Here is a 23040-nt window from a genome sequence, read left to right as displayed (position 1 = left end):
AATATTCTCTTTTGAAGTCAGTCGAGGACACAAGTGTGATATAACCTTAAAATTTTCACACGCTCTGAAGAGTTGAGTATACAGCGCGTCAACAAAAATGACCAGGGCCTGCTGTGAAATCCCTATATTTGCACTCGCTCAAGATGGACGCATAAAAGACCCACACCAGAAATGAGTGCATCAGCAGTTACTCTTCTGAAATCCCTCTCTTTCTCCATTTGGTCACGTTTACAGCCTCATCAAATTGACGGTCGCGGTTGTAGAGTTAGGTAACAAGCCGCAATACCAAGCCACCCCTCAATGCTATGGAAGGCAGAGTAAGGACAAAGACACATCTGCCTTCACTTGCCCTTGCATGTCACATTATATGTGCAATCATGTCAGAGGTAATTAGCCATGTGGGAGGAATACAAATCAGAGTATTAAGGGTACCTAGGGTGGGCACAATAATCAGTCGAGTGTAGTATTCGGTTTAAAACTAACTTGAATAAACATTGTACCTCAGTGGGCGCTGTCACTTCCAACTTTCAACTTAATTACTGCAGGAACATAAGCAACAACAGTGTTAGAGTAACACAAACTTATTAATAGAAAACGACTACCAGTCGGTCTTGAAACAAGTTGTTATTAATGGTGCAGTTCCTCCAAGGGATTTCAGATTTCCCCTTTCTTGTTCACGCAGCCAGGAGCAGAATAACTTGAAGAGGATAAGGAGGCAATTAAAACACGCAGTGTCAATCAACAGTTGTTATAGAAAGTGGGGCAGAAATGTCAGTGATAAATAATTTGATTGTTGCCAAAAAATCTTCACAGACTCTCTGTCAGTAGCAGTTTGCATTACATGCATTTGTGTCACTTTCCAATAAAACAAGGGCAACGCCATCCAGTGGCACTCATAGCTATGTAGAGCTTGTGAAGCCTGGGGATGTCTCTTAAGGGTGCACTATCCCAGTTTAGCTAGACCCGGTCTAGATTGCACACAGCACATTTTTCAATGGCCCAATGAGCAAAATACTTATGTTAGGATGGATGTTTACTGACCTTTGCGATGCCTTTAACTCCTCTTAAAGCTGGTTTCAAAACTCAGGGCTTGTGCCACTCGAGCTGTAACTTAATCCTGGATTTTGTCCTGAACGAAAGCACAAGCAATGAAACTAGACAGAGAAATTGCATTTTCACAGATGCCTCAGACTGTATGACCTGCTCACAAACTGCCCTAAAAATAAATAAATAAATAAATAAATAAAGAGAGAGTAAGGAAGAAAGAAAGTATCATGGTGTTACTGTGTTTTTTTAGACATGGTACAAAAATAATCCTATGTTTTGGACATGCACCTTTATATTCTTTATCAAATACCACAAAATACAGTTTAAATAACATTTTATACTGTATGGATATAATACTTAAGTACTATTTGATTCCATTACTGTACCATGATAATCAGTATTACCTATATAGCATGTAACAACACTACAACCACAGAAGAAATTAATGCATCTGTGGAAACTATTAATACATGATTTAGTTCACATTATTTGTGTCTAGTATTTTCTTTTTCTAATATACCCATTAAATTAATTCCATTGAAACACAAATGGCTAACCTTGTGAGCACTGACTAATGACTATTGAAAGTGTGCTCCAAATGTGGAATAAATCTGGGCATCTTCAGAATGGTGCACAGACAGCAAATGTCTTTGCAGAGTTTAGTTTGTTACGTCATGCGTGACATTTGACAAACTGTACAACATTGCCATCTACTGGCAAACTGTTTAAACATCCCAACGTGTAAAAATATATATATTTGAATGTTTATTTATTTATTGACATATTTATTTGAATAGACTAGATTCATTCTACAGCAGTAAGGTCATTGCATAGACTTCAAACTATGTATGCTTTTTAATTAGTTCAGTTTTCTCTGTAGTTTTTATTCACACTTAATGTTGTGTTGTTGTAATGTTAAACCACTAGAGGGAGCGCGACTCCTATTTGTTGTAGGAAACGTTGGAATTTGGCCTAAACAAACCATGATTGTGGGTAATACAGCAGTTAATTAGTTCTGATAAATAAGTAGAAATACAAATATATTTCTGCACATTTTCAGATTTTGGCACTATTATATGCCATCTTCCATTAGTTTCGTATCAGCTGTTTCTTCGGTGAAAAAGAGAAGACAGCAATCAAATTAAGCTTATTCATTTGCAAAGGCACATTGTGTTGCAAAGTCATATTTAAATGATCTGTTCTTCTGTCATGAATCCCAGAATCTGAATTTGAGATGAAATTGTTAGGAGGTGAAAGTTGCACTCTCAGAAAATAAAGGTACAAAACTGTCACTGGTATTGTCAAAAGGTACTAATATGTACAGTTTAGGTATTAATATGTACTTTTAAAGTAGTAATATGTCCCTTAAATGTGCTAATACATACCATTTGGGGGGTAAATAAGGTGCAAAGATGTATCTATTTGCCACTGTGACAGCTTTGTATGTTTTCTCTCCGTAATAAAGATTGCCAATACTTAAGCACTGTGAAATCTATTGAAACATATTGGGGTGTGGGGGGGGGGATTCAGACACTACTAGGATCAGGACATCCTTTCAAATTGAGCAAGCAGACAAGAGGGGCAATTGTCAAAGAAATGAACAGCAGGTCAAAACGAGTGGGAGAATCTGTCCAGAAATCAACAACCTCATCAGCACTTCACTTACTCACCCACTTAAAGAGAGTGAATTGAAGGAAGCCACTTGTGAGAAATATCAGTAGTGCCCAGAGTTTGTAAATGAGACGTGTAATTCTTTCATTTTAGTCAGTGTTCAATTTGTAGAAGATCACTCTTGAATAAAATGTGTTGAATGTGTTAAACAAGAAATCAATTGAATGGGTTTTTGAACAGGAACTTTGCCTAATAAAGACCTGACTGGTCGAAACATTGCACTGTTTGGTAAATACATTTTGGAGCTGTAATTTTAATGTGCGGATATACACATTAACAGGAACAAAATGCAAAAAAAAAAACACAAAAAAAAACAACTAAAAAGATGTTATACTTTCTGAACAGTGCTGTAGCTCCTTCTCTGGTCATTCTCAGTCTGTTTTGTGCTCTGAATCAAACCCGCCACAGTGATCTCTGCAGTTTCCAAAGGCCTTCAAGAAGTCTATTAGCTGGCAGGCTGTAACTGAGGCAATTTTCTTTTCTTTGATCAAGTAATCAAAAGGAACCATCAAAGTTGGCAATTACTGTTCCTCAAACGTGACTTAATTACATCCTATAGCTGTTCAAAGACAAATGTTCGTACAGAACACATTTGCCATCCGAAGGAGAAAATGAATGCCATTTCTTTTCTCTACTAATTAATATATTATACTGGGGATCAACCATGTAATGGCATCTACACGGACCGGATGCGCTTACACACCAATATAGCTTTTGCAACGAGCAATCAATTAGTTGTACGGATGACATGGATCAAATTACTCTCAATCGATTGCGCCAGATTATTGCTTACTCTCATACTGTGTGTGTGTTTCTAAGTGTGATGAATGAGAGCCATTCTTAAAAATTATTCTGGGGGTTGAGTTTTACAGCTATCCCTATTCTTACCCTCTCAAACCAATGAGGGTTAAGATTTGTGGGGTAGAAACAGAACAAACCTCTCCCCCACTGAATGACTGTAAAGGCCACAGAGAATATACAGACTTCCTGCCACAAATCTCTCATTGATTTTCCTTTTAACACTAGCTAAATGGAGATGCGCTGCAGCACTCTGTTTGATGAGACTACTTTTATATGTGAATACACATATGGACAAAAGCATACGCACAGCAGCGCATATACATAAAACAAACATGCCCTCTGCCATCCACACATCTAAATGACTACAATCAGTGATCAATCCACACATCAAGTGTTTTTACAGACTATAAGCGTATGCACCTGTGCTATTCACATGAATACATACATTGAAATCTTAATAAGCACCTTGACGTAAAGACCTTACAATCTGCTTACATTACAAAATGATTCTTCTATTACAGTAATCTAACTCTCATATAAACCCAGTTGACATTTTTTGTTCCCAGAATGTTTTTGGTAGGTTCGTTTATAAAAAAATAAAAAGCAAAAATAAATATTAGGCAATGTTGTGCATAACCTTCCAGTAATGTTCACATAAGTTTATGGTTTTTAAAAATATATCTTTAAAAGAATGTTCCTTGCAAATATACTGTATTTTATTTGTAAAATAAGTTGTAATTAAAAATGAAGTTTTAAAACAAAGATTATTGGACTATATTTGACAAGAAAATACCATTTTAGTCTTTCTACTTTAAAATATTAGCAAAATATTTTTTTGCTAAATATTTTTTTTATTAGCAATTTCTGAGTGAAATTTTCTACACCAAATTTGTCTCAATGTAGAACATTAGGAATTGGCTCCCAAATAAACAAATACATAATTCATAATTCTCACAAGTTCTTAATAATTATTTGTCAATGTAATAGTTACTCAGATTAATGCAAAGGAATGTAAAAGAATCATCAATTAGAGTCAGCAAAATCCATTCAGGAAATGTTTTAGCTACATGTTTTCTGTCTCTCGGATGGATTTATCGTCAGCTCTCAAACAAAGTTAATTGTCTGCAAAAGCACGGCTGGATCAATGGTGCATCATTTGTGTGATGCTGTTATTCACATTACCCATTGGTATCCGGCAATGTCTTTGATTAACTGACAATAAATCCAACAGACCTCATTTCCTAGATGGTTAGTCTTTCGTACACAACCTAAAGGTGAGTATTGATCACATATTGAGTTTCTAATCAAGTTCAGTATGCCTATGCAATCTTTTTAGTCTGACTGGTTTATCATGTCAAGCAACTGCTAGCTAATGATTTTGGTTTTGTGTAATTAATTCTTCAAGTTGCTGAAAATGTAATTTAATGAAGGACATTGACTTAGTTTGATTTCAATGCAATGAAGCTTGTTATCAAGTGACGAGCAGCCAATCAGTATATGATATACACAAAGGAAACATGATTGGATCAACATTGTATGGATCAATCAGAGAAAATTTTGAAGACACACGGGGGTGCATACAAGACACTGCATGAAGACACAATGGCAACATGGTAATGTAGTATGTCTGGGAATGTATATGCTTTGTTTTGCTCGTTTATTGATTCATAAATTACAGTATGTTACATGATTTTGTTATTTAGTCAATTTTGAGACATTTTATACATAAGATATGATTCTTGTTCTTCTTCTTATTTTCTTTTTCTATATGCAACTGATAACCAGTGAAAATGTATTCAAGCTTCTACTGCAATGATTATTGTTGCAGTCATATTATTAATATGACTATTCTTCAGTCAACAGGTGGCGCTCATGTTCTGAATTCCTCATTACAATCAAGACTTACAAGTTCATAAATATATATATATTTTTTTTTTTCATACGAGCACTTTAAATGAAGAAAATCGGGGAGTTACAAGTAGCTTAAATGTGATTGCTTCATTATGAAAGGTAAGTAAACTGTTACTGTTCCTGACATACTTGCTCTTTTATGTAGTGGGCAAAAATTGAGGAGATTAAAAAAAACTGGTGCTCTTGAAAGTGCGTAGTCTATTCTTTTACACATAAGCATGTATTCAACAGCATTTGCGGACAACATTTTTAGTAGCTGCAAAACTTAGATTAGAGTGGGTTAGACTGGTTAGAGTGTGCTAAACAGATGCATTCACCTTAGGTAACACCAGCTAGCCTACATAATCGGTGTCTGTATCGGAACGACAGAACAAAATCCATAAATATTAGGCTATTTATCAAGTTATTATAGATTTACACATTAAAAAACGCTAGCAAAATGTTTAGTATTTCGTTTACAACGTCATATAAGAAAGTCAAAAAACAATAAAAAATTATTTAAAAAATAAATAAATAAAACACGTCGACAGTAAAAAAATTCGCACACAGTGTGTCAGATATGGATCGCAAAGTGGATTCCATCTATGCTTGGACAGTCTTTGGAAAAGTCTTATTAAGTAAAGTGCTTAATGGTGCCTAATCAGCGAATATTCACTGTCCAACTGAGCCAAAAGCACCGACCTTCTCCAGAGATCCGAGCACATGCGCAGTATCCTCACACTTAGTGCGCGTACTTCGACCTTACATGCATATTGTCGGGCAACTGAGCGAGCAACAACACACGTTGACAGTTGATGTGGACTGACATGAACTTTAAATAATTTTGGAATTTTCTTTTACTCATGTTCATATACATTTTTAAGACAAACCGATGTTTTGAACAATTGCTGAAGATATGATAAAGAAGATATCAAAAGGTTAAATATAACGCAATGTCGCGATATTAGTGCTTTTATCGTAATATCGGAACTCTCAGTATTGGGGTTTATTCTGTTCTCGTGGGGTGTGTCCATCAGAGCAGCACTGAGCGCTTGTTGGAGTCTGTCCGGATGTGTATATGATGTCTGATCACTTGTTCCTCACCAGTGCGCTGCAGGCGCGCAATGGATTTACTGTGGAAATTGTTCTATATCGTATTTAACCAGTTTCTCTGCTCTCTGAATGGATCTGAATAAAGCAACGATGATATTCGCAACTTTTTGGATAATGTTGCCTGTCCTTGGTAAGTTCAGATGCATGTGTTTCAGTGTTTGTTTGCGCGTTACATCTGTACTAAATAACGTAATTCAGAAACATACATAGCCTGTATTTTGTTCTTTTTTTATGATTATGATTGTTAATATTATTATTATTGATTCTAAATCCTATTTGAGACATTTTATAAATAGCAGGAAGTAACAGAAAAAAGAAAAAAACATTTTAAGTGTTTTGTCTTTTATCATACAAGTTGTCTCTATTTGTTTGAATTGGGTCCACTAAAGTAACTAGGTAAGTGCTATCACCTTAATTATGAACATTAGAAAATCGTGGTAACAATGTGCCAGACATTCTGTTTTATTCATTCACATCTGTAACTTTGTATTTTCCCTGCACAGATTTAATGCACTTCTCAAAGGCAGATACGATCTCACAGTCTCGGTCGGTTAGGCTGGACTGCGTTAGGGCTCATGAACAGTGTTTGGCGAAGTACGGCTGCAGCACGAAGTACCGAACCATGAGACAGTGTGTGGCCGGGAGAGCCGGTAACTTCAGCATGCTGGCTGAACCCGAGGCGCAGGACGAGTGCAGGAACGCCATAGAGTCCATGAAGCAAAGTCCTCTGTATGACTGCAAGTGTAGGAGAGGAATGAAGAAAGAGAAAAACTGTCTGCGCATCTTCTGGAGTATATACCAAAGTTTACAGGGTGAGCAGATCCAGGATCAACAGAATCCAATATGAGCAATGATCATGCTTTGTAGACCACTGTAAGTCTTGGAAATGCAGTAGAAATCATTCAGAGCTTTAATAACCCAAACCAAAAGTTCAAAAGTGCTGGTTGTAAACATTTTGGGTTCTTACATGCTAAATTACTATTTCTGCTACACTATCTTACAGTTTTTTTTTTTTCTGGTGTTTATCTTCCAGCCAGCGACTTGCTAGAGGACTCACCGTATGAGCCAGTAAACAGCCGTTTGTCTGATATTTTTCGCCTGGCTCCAATAATATCAGGTAAGTCTGATGATAATTTATCTCCACCTCACACTTATCACACTGAGTACAAATCATTTGCCAGCTTTTTGTTTTGTCTGTATGCTTAATGTGCGTAATATGTCTTAGGTATATGTGTATGTCCTCTTTCCCTGCCTTGTTCTTGAGATATGCTCACTTGGCTATGGATAGAAGTGTCTGCCGAATGAATGAATTTAAATTTAAATGTCTGGTGGCTTATGATGGCCCGTCTGCATCAGTCATTTATGAAAGCGTGCTTTGAAATGGATGTTAGAGATTTGATTGAACAGGTTTCAGTGATGTCCTTGGAAAAGAGTCGATGCCTAATGCATTCCTATAGAGGACTAACAGAACAAGTGCTGCTTGATGGCGACGGTTTAGTCGTGTCCTGTAGATGGCGCTGTTCCTCCCCTGTTCAGCTGCTGTGAGGTCTGCTGGTGTTGAAGATAACACTGACTGAATCTCTCAATCTTAGCTGTGCTTGACTGTGGAAGTTCTGCAGTAAATCGCCATGGTGACACAGACATGCAGTAGCTCTGTTCCAAAATCTAGCGCGTTGCCTCGCTGCCAACTGCCTACATGGGCAGCATTCTAACCAACTCAAAAGTGACCGATTTGGAACACTACTTAGAGTGTTCCACCCCGTGTGGCACACAAATAGCACTACGCACCCAATTTGAGACTCAACCAGCAATTGATTTCAGTAGCGTTTGACATCATGTTTCCATGCTTTTTGAAATTTTTTTTGAAAGTTGGAATTTAAAGAAAAAATTATTAGAGGATGTTTTAAAAGAAAACACTATTTAAAGGTTTTGCACATTTAATGTAATATCCTGCTGTTTCTTTGTATTTTTTTTTTGTGTGTGTGTGAAATTTTCTTATCTTTCTGCACAATATTTTTTTCGGTGTATGGATAAAATACACAGCACACACAACTATTGAATATAAAAATCCTAAAAAACAAGTGTTTTAATAGACTATTTTTGTATATTTATTTTGTGTATTTATATAGACAGATGAATAAAATATATGTCGATACACACATTATATATATATATATATATATTAGTGCTGGGCAACAATTAATTGCATCCAAATAAAATTGTTTGTTTATATATATATATATATATATATATATATAATATTTATATTATATAAATATATATATATATTTAGAAAATATTTACATGTATATATTTATATTCATATAATTTATATTATATATAAATATATTTTATATATAAACATAACATATTTTTCTTAAATACATGCATGTGTGTGAATTTATATATACATAATATATATACACAATACACACACATACAATATGTACACAAAAACTTTTATTTTGGATGCAATTAATCGTGATATATATATGTGACCCTGGATGACAAAACCAGTCTTAAGTGTTAATTTTTTGAAATTGAGATTTATACATCATCTGAAAGCTGAATAAATAAGCTTTCCATTGATGTATGGTTTGTTAGGATACAACTATTTGAAAATCTGGAATCTGAGGGTGCAAAAAAATTAAAATATTGAGAAAATCGCCTTTAAAGTTGTCCAAATGAAGTTCTTAGCAATGCATATTACTAATCAAAAATTAAGTTTTGATACATTTACGGTAAGAAATTTACAAAATATCTTCATGGAACATGATCTTTACTTGATATCCTAATGATTTTTGGCATAAAAGAAAAATGGATAATTTTGACCCATTCAATGTATTTTTGGCTATTGCTACAAATATACCCCAGCGACTTAAGACTGGTTTTGTGGTCCAGGGTCATATATATATATATATATATATATATATATATAGATAGATAGATAGATAGATAGATAGATAGATAGATAGATATGCAGTGCATTATGGAAAATCTGCCCAAAACAAAACAAAAGATTTTAATTTGGCAAAGAACAAGTGGTTTTGTTTGCATTAGGTTTAGATTAATTTTGAATATACTGTAGGTCCATAAGGAACATGTGGGCATTACATGAAAGTACATGTGAGACACCCTCCCCTTACATTCCCCATTGGTCCACTTCAAATCAATAAAGACATAGAAGAGACACAGCTTCTGAGATTGCAGCCTTGTTCTTTCCTTAAGCATTAATCAATACGGTCAAGGATGCAGAATGTGCAAAAAAGCTTAAAAGCTTAAATATTCCAGCTGTTAATTCTTTATTCATCAGTCTGGTGCTATCAGAGCATTATTATGAAATGAACATCACAGGCTTGCCGTTGTTTTGCTGTTCTTCTGTGTATTTGTGTATCTAAAAGCCAGCTACAGGTGTTGTACATCACTAGAAAGAGAGAGACATTCATTTGAATTATTTTCATATTTGGATGCAACGCAATTGAATATTAATCTCACAGCGAACCTCTTTACTTATTCCATGCATATCTAGAGCAAGAAATAGTGGAAAAAGGTGCAACGGTTTTGGCATGTTCCAGCAACCCCTAGTAATAATTCACAGCTGGGCTTTACAGGAGTGAGCAGGATGTTTATGGCCGCTGCCAGTGCAGCTTCAATAAAAACTGATTTGGTTGAGAGACCCAGAGCTACTGTGCCAGATCTCTACATGGCCCAGATGGAGAGACATTCCCGTTCTTGAGGTGATGCAGAGTCAGGGTTATACAAGTTTGAAGAAACTGTTGAAAACCCTTTATATCAAAAAAATTAACTGCATCAACCAAGACTAGCAGCAAAACCATTGTTTAACACAATATTTTGGAGAGAGAAAGAGATAGGAAGTAACTTGAGCAGTGCCTAATATGCCAACAAAAAAAAAAAACCTTTGGTTGGTTAGTGTTCATTGTGTGTCCTGTCCATAAAGTGCTTTTATATTTACTGTCATGAACCACAGAATCAGCCCACACACAGGACCCCAATAATAACTGACCCTAATCTCTTATTGTCAGTGGGACATCTCTATACAACACCTTGTGTGGGTGTTTTCAGGCTGTTCACAGCAGAAATGGATACTCAAGTCTGAGGCTCGTTCACACAGTGCCAACAAGCACCAAATTCAAATGGTTGTTTTTGGATCAGTGTATTAACCCTATTGTTGGCAGTTGATGGGCTATGTGAGCATAACAGTTATATTTACAAACTATAAATACATCAGTCAACTTCAATCAATAAACTGTTCTCAGACTTGACTTGGACTCATAAAAACAGACTTGAAACTTGACTTGGTAAGTGATTACAGTATATTTACATTTATTCATATAGCAGATGTTTTATTTGACGTGACTTACCAATCAGAAACGTCACAAGCAATTTGTGCTATCTACAATTTCTATATATTTTTTAAATTACACTAAAAACTATAAACTATAGGCTATTGACAACTTGACTGACAAAATTGAATTAGACCAGTAGGCATTCTTACTGTGAGATAAAATTATATGTATGAACCTGAAGAGAAACATAAATCTATTAATAGAGTAAAATATCTGTAGCTATGTTTCCATCCACCTATTTCTTTGAGCATTTTGGGATATCGCATAAAAAACACTGGATGGACGCGCCAAGATGTGCATAAATTCTAAAAATGCGCATAAGTATAATTTATGCGCTCAACTCAGTAGCATACATTTCTTATCCAGTAAGAAAACATGCGCATAAACTACGATGGACACATTTTCACCGAAAAAAATCGTGATTTTGTGATGGGACAGCATAACTGGACTAATCAACAGACAGATCTCATTGCACAGCATCTGAAATGCTAGTTTTGCCATTCTAAAATGCTTGAGCAGTCTCGTCAAAGTGCACTCTTAAAAATAAAGGTGCTTAAAAGGTTCTTCGCAGCAATGCTATAGAAGAACCATTTTTGGTTCAACAAAGGACCATTCAGTCAAAGGTTCTTTAAAGAACCATCTCTGTCTTACCTTTTTTATAATCTGAAGAACCTTCTTTCGCCACAAAGACCCTTTTGTGATGTTAAAGGTTCTTTACGGAAGATGTTAAAGGTTCTTGTATGGCATCGTGAAGCACCTTTATTTTTAAGAGTGTGCTCCTTTATAATTACCTCCCAAAACTGCGTTCCCAAACAGCAGGCTCTGAAAATAAGATAACATGACTGCGTTTCGTCGGCACGCTCTGAAGCTCATAATTTATACAAACATTATTATATACAGTGCCTTCTCCCACTGCAGCAAATTCATTTTTTCTTCGTGATATTTAGCGTAAGTTAATCAGGAAGTGACGATCAGGAAGCAAATGCTTTATTTGATATTCCAAACTTTGGATGGAAACATAGCTTGCAATTCATTTCTGACCATTCTTTAGAAAGCAAAATTATTCATTTCTTTCTTTACAACATAAGTAGTTAATAACACATGTATGTTTTACAAGAAAATGCTATTTCACACTTAAAAATGTCATGTTTAATCTGTTTGTTAATATTTGCTATACCAAGTTTCTATACCAAATTTGTTTCAGTGACTTACTATTTTTTGATGAACTTCCCAGTTTGAAAACCCATGCTTTAGGAGACACTTTAATCTAAATAAGGAGCATCACAAGCAATTTCTAATAACTATAATTGTTTTTAATTTTAATGGATTTGAGATGTTACTTAGACTTGTGACAAGTGACTTGACTTATTCTGTGACAGACTTGAGACTCTATGGCAGAGACTTGTGAACTTGTCTGGTGCACAGCTTTGAAACACAGTACTGAATATCCTTGAGGGAAACATGAGGCCAAGCAAAGAGACGAAACATAGTCAACAGGGTATCAGCTTTCTCAAACTCTTTTCATAGTCCTGACTAACAGAAATGCCTGCTCATCTAATTGTAGCTGTCCTGAGCTCTAATGCAAAAACGCCAGTGTTTCAGTAAATGTGTTCAGGTTACACTTCCTGTCAGAAACATAACTAAGATCAATATGAATGGCCACATTAAGCAGCTAATGATTGCTGAGCAAGACAATTCACCCTCCAACTTAGCATTTTAAACTTTAACAAACTTACTATTCTCCATGAAGGTGCATCATTGAGGTAATACCAGTCAAAACAGATCGAATAATCACATACATTTTACGTCATGTTTATGAGAAGCTGGGTTATGGACTTGATGCCTCTTAGATGACTCAGTTTGATGGGTATTGTTGGAACTGCAGAATCTTTGTTTAGGATGCGTCTGTATGCAATATGCTGTATAGGCACTTTCCGTCCTCATTATTTGATGGTACACCCTCCAGCTCTACATAGCTTTGTGGGTTTGGGGCTTTAGTAACAGATCACAAGAAAAAGGGAGGGGGGAAATCTGCCATGTGAAAGAGGAAAGACATGCCCTGTTTAGTGAAAAAGTAGCCAAAAGGGATTGGGTAGAATTGAATTGTACAATGGTTGCCAGTAGGCAGGCAACTTGATGGTATGGTTAAAGCTTATTAGGTTTTCCACAGTTAAAGGGATTGTTTACCCAAAATTGAACACTTTGTCATCATTTACTCACCTTTATGTCATTCCAAACCTGTATGACTTTCTTTCTTCTGAGGAACATTGTTTTTGTGCATTCAATGAAGTAATAAGGTTTGGAACAACATGAGTAAATGATGACAGAATTGTCATTTTTGGGTCCCTTTATACCAGGGGTCACCAAACTTGATCCTGGAGGGCCGGTGTCCTGCACAGTTTAGCTCCAACTTGGCTCAACACACCAGCCTGGAATTTTCAAGCATACGTTGTAAGACCTTGATTAGCTGGTTCAGGTGTGTTTGATTAGGGTTGGAGCTAAACTCTGCAGGACACCGGCCCTCCAGGACTGAGCCTGGTGACCCCTGCTTTATACTGTATGTCTAAAACATTAATGGCCTTACTGTAGGTCATATGGCACTTTCTTTGTCTTTCAGTGCTATGGCAAAAGAAACATGTTTATTGTTCCATTAATGATGAGATATTCAGACCAAATAACCACTGGAATATATTCGCCTGGCAGTGTTTGAATTAAAACGGTTCTTTCCATAAATCAATAAAGAAGCGGTCATGAGAGACAAAGAATGATCATACTGTCACTATAGAGCGAGAGTTGTGCCACCTGATCAGTGAGGAGCTGGAGCAATGAAGACAAAGAGCATAGCAGCCATTGCTGGAATAATAAAGGCAAAATGAAAGGGATAGTTCACCCAAAAATGGAAATTAATTTACTCACCCTCATGCCTTTCCAAACCTGTATGACTTTTTATTCTGTGGAACATTTTGTGTATTTTTAAATATCTAATAACTGTTGCAACATTCTTCAAAATATCTTTTGTGTTCCACAGAAAAAAAAAGAAGGTCATACAAGCTCAAACCAGCGTGAGGGTAAATGCTGACAAAATTGTAATTTTACAGGGCTACACCTTGTATTTCTCACGCTGAGAAGGGATAACTTGTCCCGCTGCAATTACTATACAATTAATATACAATTAATAGATGAGGGAATAGAGGTAAGTTTTCTGCCGAGTTCATAGCTCTCTCGACTCTGTAGTTATAGAGTTAAATGCCACCTACCAGCCAATCAGAAATTAGGATGTTGTTGTTTCCGTTTAAATTACGCGATTCTGCCGCAAGTGCGTTCCTTACTAAGCAACATGGATGCGCGTGCACATGGAGTGTAAGTTGGAAGAGAAAGATCTGATGAATGCTGTAGGTAACCCCTTCATTTATTTATTTTTTTCGATTTTAAGATTCCTCTACGAAATCACTTGCCTGTGAAAAGACAGTGAGAGCTGATGTTGGGGAATATAGCCAAATTCATGCTAAAGTATTATTGATGCAGTCAAAAAAAAAAAAAAAAAAACTCTCCAACTGCTTTGCAACCAGGAGCTTTAACTTAGCTTTGGCTTCCTGAAAGGAAAGTACTAGAGATGTTATAACAGTTGGTGAATCTGATAAAAGACAGACAAATTCATCCAAATAAAATTAATTGTTTTACATATTTAAAAAAGGATCAAAAATACAAAAGAATTTGGCCCCAAACATGCCAACTGAACAGCAGTGCTCAATGTACATACTGTACACACACACAGTAGGATTACAGAAGTTGTCCTGAGCATGTATATCAAGCTGTGTGTGTGTGTGTGTGAGAGAGAGAGAGAGAGAGAGAGAGAGAGAGAGAACACATTTCAGCTTATGAATTTTTTCTGCCATGCCTGTCATCAGGCATCAAAATGTGCAACAAACATTTACAACAGAAAAAAAGAAACATAAGCTGAAATGTGTACTCTCTCTCTCACACACATACACAGTTTGACATACATGCTCGGGGTAAGTACTGTAATGTATATGTGTACAGTATGTACATTGAGTACTGCTGTTCAGTTGGCTCGTTTGGAGCAAAATTTCTTTTTATTTTTGATACATTTGTTTTTTAAATACATAAATCTTTTTATTTTATTAGAATGAATTTGTCTTTCATCAGATTTACCAAATGTAATAACTTCTATTTGTGCTGGTCAATAATGAACAATAGGTAAAATTGAACTGCTAGCAAAAACTTGGGTGCTGCAAATATTTGAGTTGCTCCTCCCCTTTGACTTGCCCCTCCCCTTTGAGCGACCACTCCCCTTTATGTGGCCCCTCCCCTAATCTCACTCCAAACTTTCGCTATAACTTGAGAGCCCTGATTTTGGGTAAAGTGTCTCTTGGAGTGTACATGAGGGTCAAACAAATATGTAGAACCAAAGATCATAGTGAAGGCTGGAAAAGAAGATGTTTAGCTATCAGCTACTCCTACCAGTTTAGACAGATGAATCTTGTTCCATGCCTTGTTAATTGATTTTCTCATGTCCCAGCTTTGGTCTGCAGGCTTGTCAATAATTAAGTGATCACAAATAGCTATTCATTTGTCTCACTATGCTATACAAGCTACTCACAATCATATGTTTTGTCAAAATGAGCCATTTTTTTGTTTTGCATATATAGCATTTGATTATATGTACAGCATATTATGCATACATATTATACTGTACACACTACTGTTCAAATGTTAAAAAGTATCTATGAGATTTTTTAATGTTTTTGAAAGAAGTATCTTATGCTCACTAAGGCTGCATTTATTTGATCAGAAAAAAGGAAAGAAAAAAAAACACATAATACTGTGAAATATTATTACAGTATTATTCCTGTGATGCAAAGCAGAATTTTCAGCAGCCATTACTTCAGTCTTCAGTGTCACATGATCCTTCAGAAATCATTCTAATGTGCAAATTTCTGTATTAACATTGTGCTGCTAAAATTGAAGTTTTGTGAAAACCGAAAAGCTCACAAGTCTTTAAGGATCATGATTCTTTCTTTTGCTAATATTTATGGAAAAATGCAAAAGTCTTTACTATCATTTGAGATTAATTTAATTTATCCTTGCTGAATAAAATGCATCATTAATTAAAAAAAATCTCACTGGCTCCAAACTTTTGAACAGCAGTGTATTTATGTGTGTGTGTGTGTAATTGCTGCCGTAGTGGTTTAAAAAAGTGCAAATGTATCATTGGTTTAGGTCAAACAGATCTACTATATGGAAATGAATTACACATCCCTGACCGTTTCTGATGCCCTTACAACTGCAGTGCACCATCTCACAGCAAAGAGAGATGGATATATAGTGGCGTCCATTTTCTCTCACACACAGAACTGAGGTTGCCCTGGCTATCTGAATTATTCACACCCTCGGGCTGATCAAGAATGTAGTAACAAGTCCCATGTGGCCATGTCTTCTAAGAGAACTGAGATGCACTGAGAGAGGAGGGACCACAATCTCTTCTCATGAAAGATGGTCTGCTTCCTTTCATGAGTTGCATAAATTTGGTTGTATTCAGTCACGCTACTCATCCAGAGGAATAATTTGTTTGAATGTGAAACAGACAGAGAGTCTATTGAAAGAAGTAATGGGGTAATTATGAAGGAATCTGATGGATACTAAATTAAAATCCTTTTCAATGCTATTACATATATTTTTTAAAAACGCCTGGCTAATTTATTTCTGGATGTGTTTTACTTAGTGCCGGTTTTGATCCATAATTTCATTGTCTCCATAATGACAGTAAATCCTATCATTGTTTTAAACATTCAGCGGGATGAAATTAATATGCGTAATGTTCATTTGAATTGCCATAGTCTGTTTTAAGAAAATCAATTCAAACCTTCACTGGTATTGGCACGAATGGCAAAAAGCCTATAAGAGAGGAAGAGGTTATTAAATATGAAAAAATGGCCCTGTCAGCAGTTATTGTTTGGAAGTGCGATTTGATTTCCAATCTCATTTCACATCATTGACATGGATGCCAGGGCTGTACGGTTCATGAATCCCAACCAGCTGCCACACAAGGAAAAGACAGCGAGAGACAAACAGAAAGAACGCTTCATGTTTGTATAGAGATAGACTGTTTTCCACATTAGATAATAAAACTCTGCTATGAGATGAGCATGTAAACACTGAGAAACACAAATCAAATGTCCTAAATCCCCTTCATCTCACGCTATGAGAAATATGTTGGCCTTGTCAGAAAACACGTAAACAGCTCGATGACTGCTGGAGGCAAAAATGACATTTAAAGCTTGCGCATGCTGTGTTGTGTACAGCTCATAAGCATTGGTAATTACAAATGTCTGGATGGTTGATTACAAATCATTCAGCATCAATAACTCTGTCAAGTGTAACAAAAGGAGGAAAATTCATAGAAAAAGCCCAAAATTCAAAAATTCTGCCTAAAAGGAATGCATAAAAAAGATTTGTTTGATTCAAGAAATTTTGCTATCCACTTGATTCAATGCTTATTCAGGCTAATTTTCTTGATTAAGAAAGGAAAGGAGGCAAACTGTGACAATTAAGGAGCCGTTCACACAATTTTTCCATTCCACTGCAACACTTTTTCATAGTTTTCTATGTAAATGTGCTAAACAGAAGTATTTGACTATTCAAATCAAAAATGTTTTCTGTGTGAACGGTCCCTAAAAGTGCAATAAAGTTAAATATTATTATGATAAAATAAATAAAGTTATTCTTGAGTAGAAACTTCAATGATCAATTATTTTTGTTCCATTTGAGTAAATGTGAGTACATACAGTATGAGAAAATCCTCACCGTTTTATGTGCTGTTATGATAGTTTAGCTGCCATTTTTCAAAAATCTTTGTCTAAAATTAGTATTGTTATGATGTTTCAGTCATAAACAGTTCTTGAACAAATCTGTTCTTGAACAAATACTTGTAATGGTTTAACTTAAAGAGTCAACCAATTTATTGGTGAGTGAACCTGCATGACTCTTTATAGTAAATAGAATTAAAAGAATAGATTTAAAATGATTAAAAATCCATGTTACAGCTCTTATGTAATATGTAGTTTGATTGAGGTAATGAATGCAATTGACTTTCAATTCCCAATGAATCAAAGAATCAATTTGTTTTCAAATCAATGCCACTATTTCTCCCTAAAAGACTATTGAGCGAAAACAGTTGAATAAATATCACTCCTCTATTGCATTCATGTATGAAAGGACGTGACGGGCTGAGAAGGTCATAACTCATAAAGCTGTATCTGTATGTCATTGACCTTGTCATAACAGAAGATTAGTGTTATTAACAACACATCATTAAACAGGTCAAAAGCAGAGCACTGCATAATACAGCGTAACTGTTCATATTTTCACATCTAACGGTGTTGATATCTAATGCGGTATTTGTAAACGACACCGCTGCCTATGTTTTTTTTTTAACCGATCACAATGTGCTTGCACTGCAGTATTGTGTGAGCTTGCGTGACCGTAGCATTTCAGGTCACCTAAAGTCACGTCATCTGTCATCGCTGAGATTAAGGACATACAATGACCCACACACACACACACAGAAAGACTCAAACACCCACACACAGCAGAAGACTACAGACTGAATAGACCGTGAGAGTGTATTGGCTGTCAAACATATATAATACAAATCCTTTGGAGTGGATTTTGGAGAGAAGCCTAGCGAGAGGAAGAGGAAATCCTTTATTCTAATGGGCTGGGTTGACAGCTCTATGCTGTCAGTCCCTAAGGACTGATCCCCCGCTGTGGATGTGAGCTTCAGTGTTTGTGATGTATGAAGCCTATAGTTATCATTTCCTGAGTCCAATATTGTGGGAATGTGTATGGGAGGGGAACGCAACCCCTCCCCCCCCTTTTTTTTAAGACTGCGCCTGTATTCATCAGTGGATTTATCACATATTATATATCTGTAGCTCACTTTAGCTCCTTTTATCTGTCGCCTTATAAGCCATTCAAGTTATTTTTATGGAAAAACATTTATGTTCATGTCCAAACAAGTCTGATTTGGAGCACGCATCGATGTTACTGTGCTGATTTGAACTACAATGAAATGTTTATCTGCAAACAAAGGGAGGTGTGGCGCAAAAGGATGAATGCAGGGTCTAAAATGATTTTTGTACCTTCCAATGAACGATGCATTGAGGATTGTTCTTACAAGACTTGCATTTTTTTTTTACAAGCATTGAAATTATATATATGGTATGTTTTATTACAAATGAGGGAGAAATAATAATAATAAAATAATTTAAAAAAGCATTTTGCATCATCCTTATTATTATTATTATTATTGTGTAATATTTTTGTCCTTATGACTGTGGTATGTAGTTTTTCCCTTGCATTGTCCATTGTATAATTCTCTAGATCACAAAAATTGTTACAGGTCAAGGCAAGTGAGTTGCAACATTGGTATTTCTTTGATTTGACTCTCTCTCTCATATCAGTGAAGGTCAGACAATCATTATTTTAATTCAGTATGAATTCTGTCTCGTGTCGCCGGGAAATTATACAATATCATGTTCTCTTACAAATAAGACGAAATGAGAAAAACAGCTAAATAATACCAGTGTCATACAGACAAATGCGTGAAAAATATTAAAACATTAATTATAATATTTAAAATAATAAACAATTCAGTTTGCACTATTATTATTAGAATTAATACATTTGTCCCCATAAAATTGGTGTTATTCAGCTATTCAGCTATAATCTGATTAACAGCATGCACACCTCTGTATAATTCACAGCATTATATGCTATTTCATATGCAATTCCACATATAAATAGATACTTTGAGCATCCAGGATGTGTGAGTTGCAGCTACTGTATGTCTTTGATTCGAATCTCTCACATCTGTGAAGGTCAGACGATCATCTTTTGAATTCAAGTTAAATCCGGTCTTATGTTGCAGTTCCTGTTAAAGTTACCGGCAAACTGACGAGTATCTCCATATTATTTAGCTGCCAAAGGCAATCTGACATGCATTTGGCACTCAGTGAGTGTTCATTTTACACCCTGCATGCATCGTTCTTTCATTCTCAATTTATTAATGGCTCAGTCTTGGCTCGGTTTTCACAGATTAATAAATAGTGGCTTGTATGTTTTACTGCTAATGTATGTAAATTGAAGGCAGAGCCCCAGAGGGAAATTACTTGGCAGTTGTTGATGGTAAAACATCAAATACCAGTTTTATGTCTTATTAGACATTGATTTTTCTTCTGGATTGAAAGCCATCAACACTGTACTCTTTATTAATTACACTCATGAGATTTTATGCAGTTTAATTGCTTGGCGGTTGGACATGCACAGCCACACATACACATATAGCCCATAGTCATCATTTACTCAAACAGACTCAGGCTCCTAAAAGCTTTCCGTCTCTTGCTTCCAAGACACACATAGTCAAACATCCAGCAGTCACGTGACTCCCTCCATTGTCACTGTTACAATAGCAGCTCCCAGACGTTGCTGGAATTTCACGGCACCACTGGAGTATCAAATACACCACTGGACCCCCAGATCCCTCCGGCTCTGGTAATTATTTGAGGTCATATCAATATGCCAGCGCTGTCGGGAACTGGCTAAAGTGTCCATTACATCAGCCTGTTAGGGGTCAGCAGTTCACAATACTAACATACTAAATACTAATTTTGCTACCACATCAAAAACATACATGCTAGAGAACATTATTAAACTTTAATGAAAGTTAAAAATAAAATATATATGTATTTTAATTATTAAATTGATTTAAACAAAGTAAATATTGACATTTTTGATACATTATATAATTTTTTTTTAAATAAATAAAAAAAAAAACCTGTTTAGAACAGCCAGTATACTATATGCCAATATTAATATTTTAATAATATCAATGACATAAAAAGCAACAAATTTTTAACTATAAAAAGAATTGGCAGGATGTTTGCTGAAGGAACATACCGTACTTGTTTGGCATGCAGAGAGAGTTAATTAAAAGCATGTTGAAGAAGATTGCCATCTTTTCAGCCTCTTCTTGAAGACATTTCAAGGGATGATCTCTGGAGAGAAGTCAGCTAATGTAAATTTCATTATAAAGTTGTCCTGCTTTTCACCTCGTCAGTCGTTTGATCGATGCCTCCAACTGCCGGTCTTTTCGAGCAGAGCTGCATCAGCTTCAGATGGATCTGCTCTGTAAACATACACGGATCAGTGCGTTCATTAATTTCTTTTGGGTAAAAGACACTCACCAATAAATCAATAGACTCCACGTCCACTGGATATTTTCAAATATCAATTGGACTGGCTAATTCCCTTAAAGCGCGCTCCAGAGGTCAGCCATTGGCAGGCTTCGCTTCAGAGGGCCATTAAACGTCCCTGGACAGCAGTTTAAGCGGATAGTCTTTTACACAGAGCTCATAGTGTTGTTTAACTAGCAGTCTTCTCTTTATTAAAGAGCCCAGAGATGGTCAGAAAGGGTTCATCTTGTAACAAACCCCCATTCTGCTGCAATGGCACTTTCATTAATTGATAGAAGGTTACGGTCCAATCGACTCATTAGCTTAATTTCTAAAAAAGAACTGAATACACGGAACTACTCAAAGATAAATTTTATTGCTCTTTCACAGCTCAGGAGATTTAATGAAGCTCTCAGTTCATGTTTCATTGAAGTATCAACTTAAGTGTTTTAGATATATCTTCTAAAAAATAAAGAAATAAATGAAACTGTTTTTATATACAACGAATATAACGCTATAAAAGGAATACATCTGATAATCTAGTCTTGGAATGAGTTTTGATGAGAAATGTAAAATCTCTAGCCTGATTGCAAATTTGGGTATTTTGGAAAATGCGAACAGTTAGAAACAGAGAAAAACAAAAGAAAGACAGGAACAAATGCAGGAAGGAAAGAAGGTGGGAAAAAAGTACAAGTAGAAAAGAAAGAAAGACAAAGAAGAAGGCCAAAAGAAATGAAAAAGAAAGGAAGAAGGAAGGAAGAATGAAAAGGAAAGTTTGGGGAATAAAAAGAAAATGTAGAAAAAGAAAAGCGAGAATGTGAAGATGGGAGAGATGGGCAGAAAGAGACAGCAGCAGACACGGAGGAAGAGAGAGCGGGAGATCAATTATGGAGGTTGAGTCCTCGTATGATTTGATTTGCTGCAGTGGCATGTGTTTTTATTGGATTGGAACAGTTGGAGGAAAGCTGTGAGATTATTAAGCATCCGCCAGAAAAGCTCCAGGTCTCTGCCATCAGCACTTTCTGTGTCTGCAGCACTCCCAATCTCTCAGGCCACTTAAGGAAGCGACTGAAGAGCTCACTTATTATTCCTGCACCCAAAGAGCAATAAACAACAGAGCGCTCTGCTGCCTGAGCATGAGGCCACATCAACACACACACACACTGTTGCTCATTATTTCACGTCACACTGGAGTTCTCTGAGGTGCACATGGCCAGGCTCTCAGTCCAAGTAGCCCCTGGCACACAATAGACACTGAGGAATGTAAGCTGAGGTCATTATACACACAATCACAGCACTGACAAAAAATACGATGGCATTACAGACTTTTTTTTTTTTGTCTTTTTTTGGGATGTCTTTGAATTATTAAAGGAATAGTTTGCCTTAAAATGAGAATGCACTGAGAATTTACTCACCCCCAGACCATCTAAGATGGAGGTGAGTTTGCTTCTTTATCAGAACAGAAATTTAGCATTGAATTATAACTGGGAATCTCTGCAGTGAATGGGTGCCGTCAGAGTCCAAGCAGCTGATAAAAACATCACAATAATACACAAGTAATTAACACAACTCCAGTCCATCAGATAACATCTTGTGAAGTAAAAAGATGCGTGTTTGTAAGAAACAATCATTAAGGCATTTTAACTTCAACTAATAAATAGAATAGTCCTCTATTCATAATATTGCTTTCTTCGGTGAAAGAAAAAATCTTGTCTTGTTTGAATCAGGATAGAAATATGCACTGTTTACAAGCAAAAAAAAATTAAAAATTAAAATAAATATGTCAGTGCATTTTGATGTGAGAGGACAACAGAGGATGGACTTTTTTACTAGAGGAAGTGTTATTAAGGATTATGGCCTTGTATTTTGGTCAGAAGTGCCTTATTGATGGATTTGTT

The 23040-nt window shown here is 35.9% G+C and overlaps 1 protein-coding gene across 1 annotated transcript in view; it reads left to right on the top strand.

Moving 5' to 3' along the window:
* Nucleotides 1-5881: 5881 nt before the first annotated feature.
* The window catches only part of gfra1b (gdnf family receptor alpha 1b), a 28825-nt gene continuing 11666 nt past the window's right edge, over nt 5882-23040 (top strand). Inside the window, exons 1-3 of the mRNA XM_058794554.1 lie at nt 5882-6652; nt 7026-7334; nt 7556-7639. Of these exons, the coding sequence (XP_058650537.1) occupies nt 6592-6652; nt 7026-7334; nt 7556-7639 (454 nt within the window). The 5' untranslated portion in view covers nt 5882-6591. The remainder of the gene's footprint in view (nt 6653-7025; nt 7335-7555; nt 7640-23040) is intronic.

This window comes from Onychostoma macrolepis, chromosome 12 (genome assembly GCF_012432095.1).
Source record: "Onychostoma macrolepis isolate SWU-2019 chromosome 12, ASM1243209v1, whole genome shotgun sequence".
Lineage (NCBI taxonomy): Eukaryota > Metazoa > Chordata > Actinopteri > Cypriniformes > Cyprinidae > Onychostoma > Onychostoma macrolepis.
Note: the sequence above shows the minus strand (reverse complement) of the source record. Positions and strands in the feature narration are given on the sequence as shown.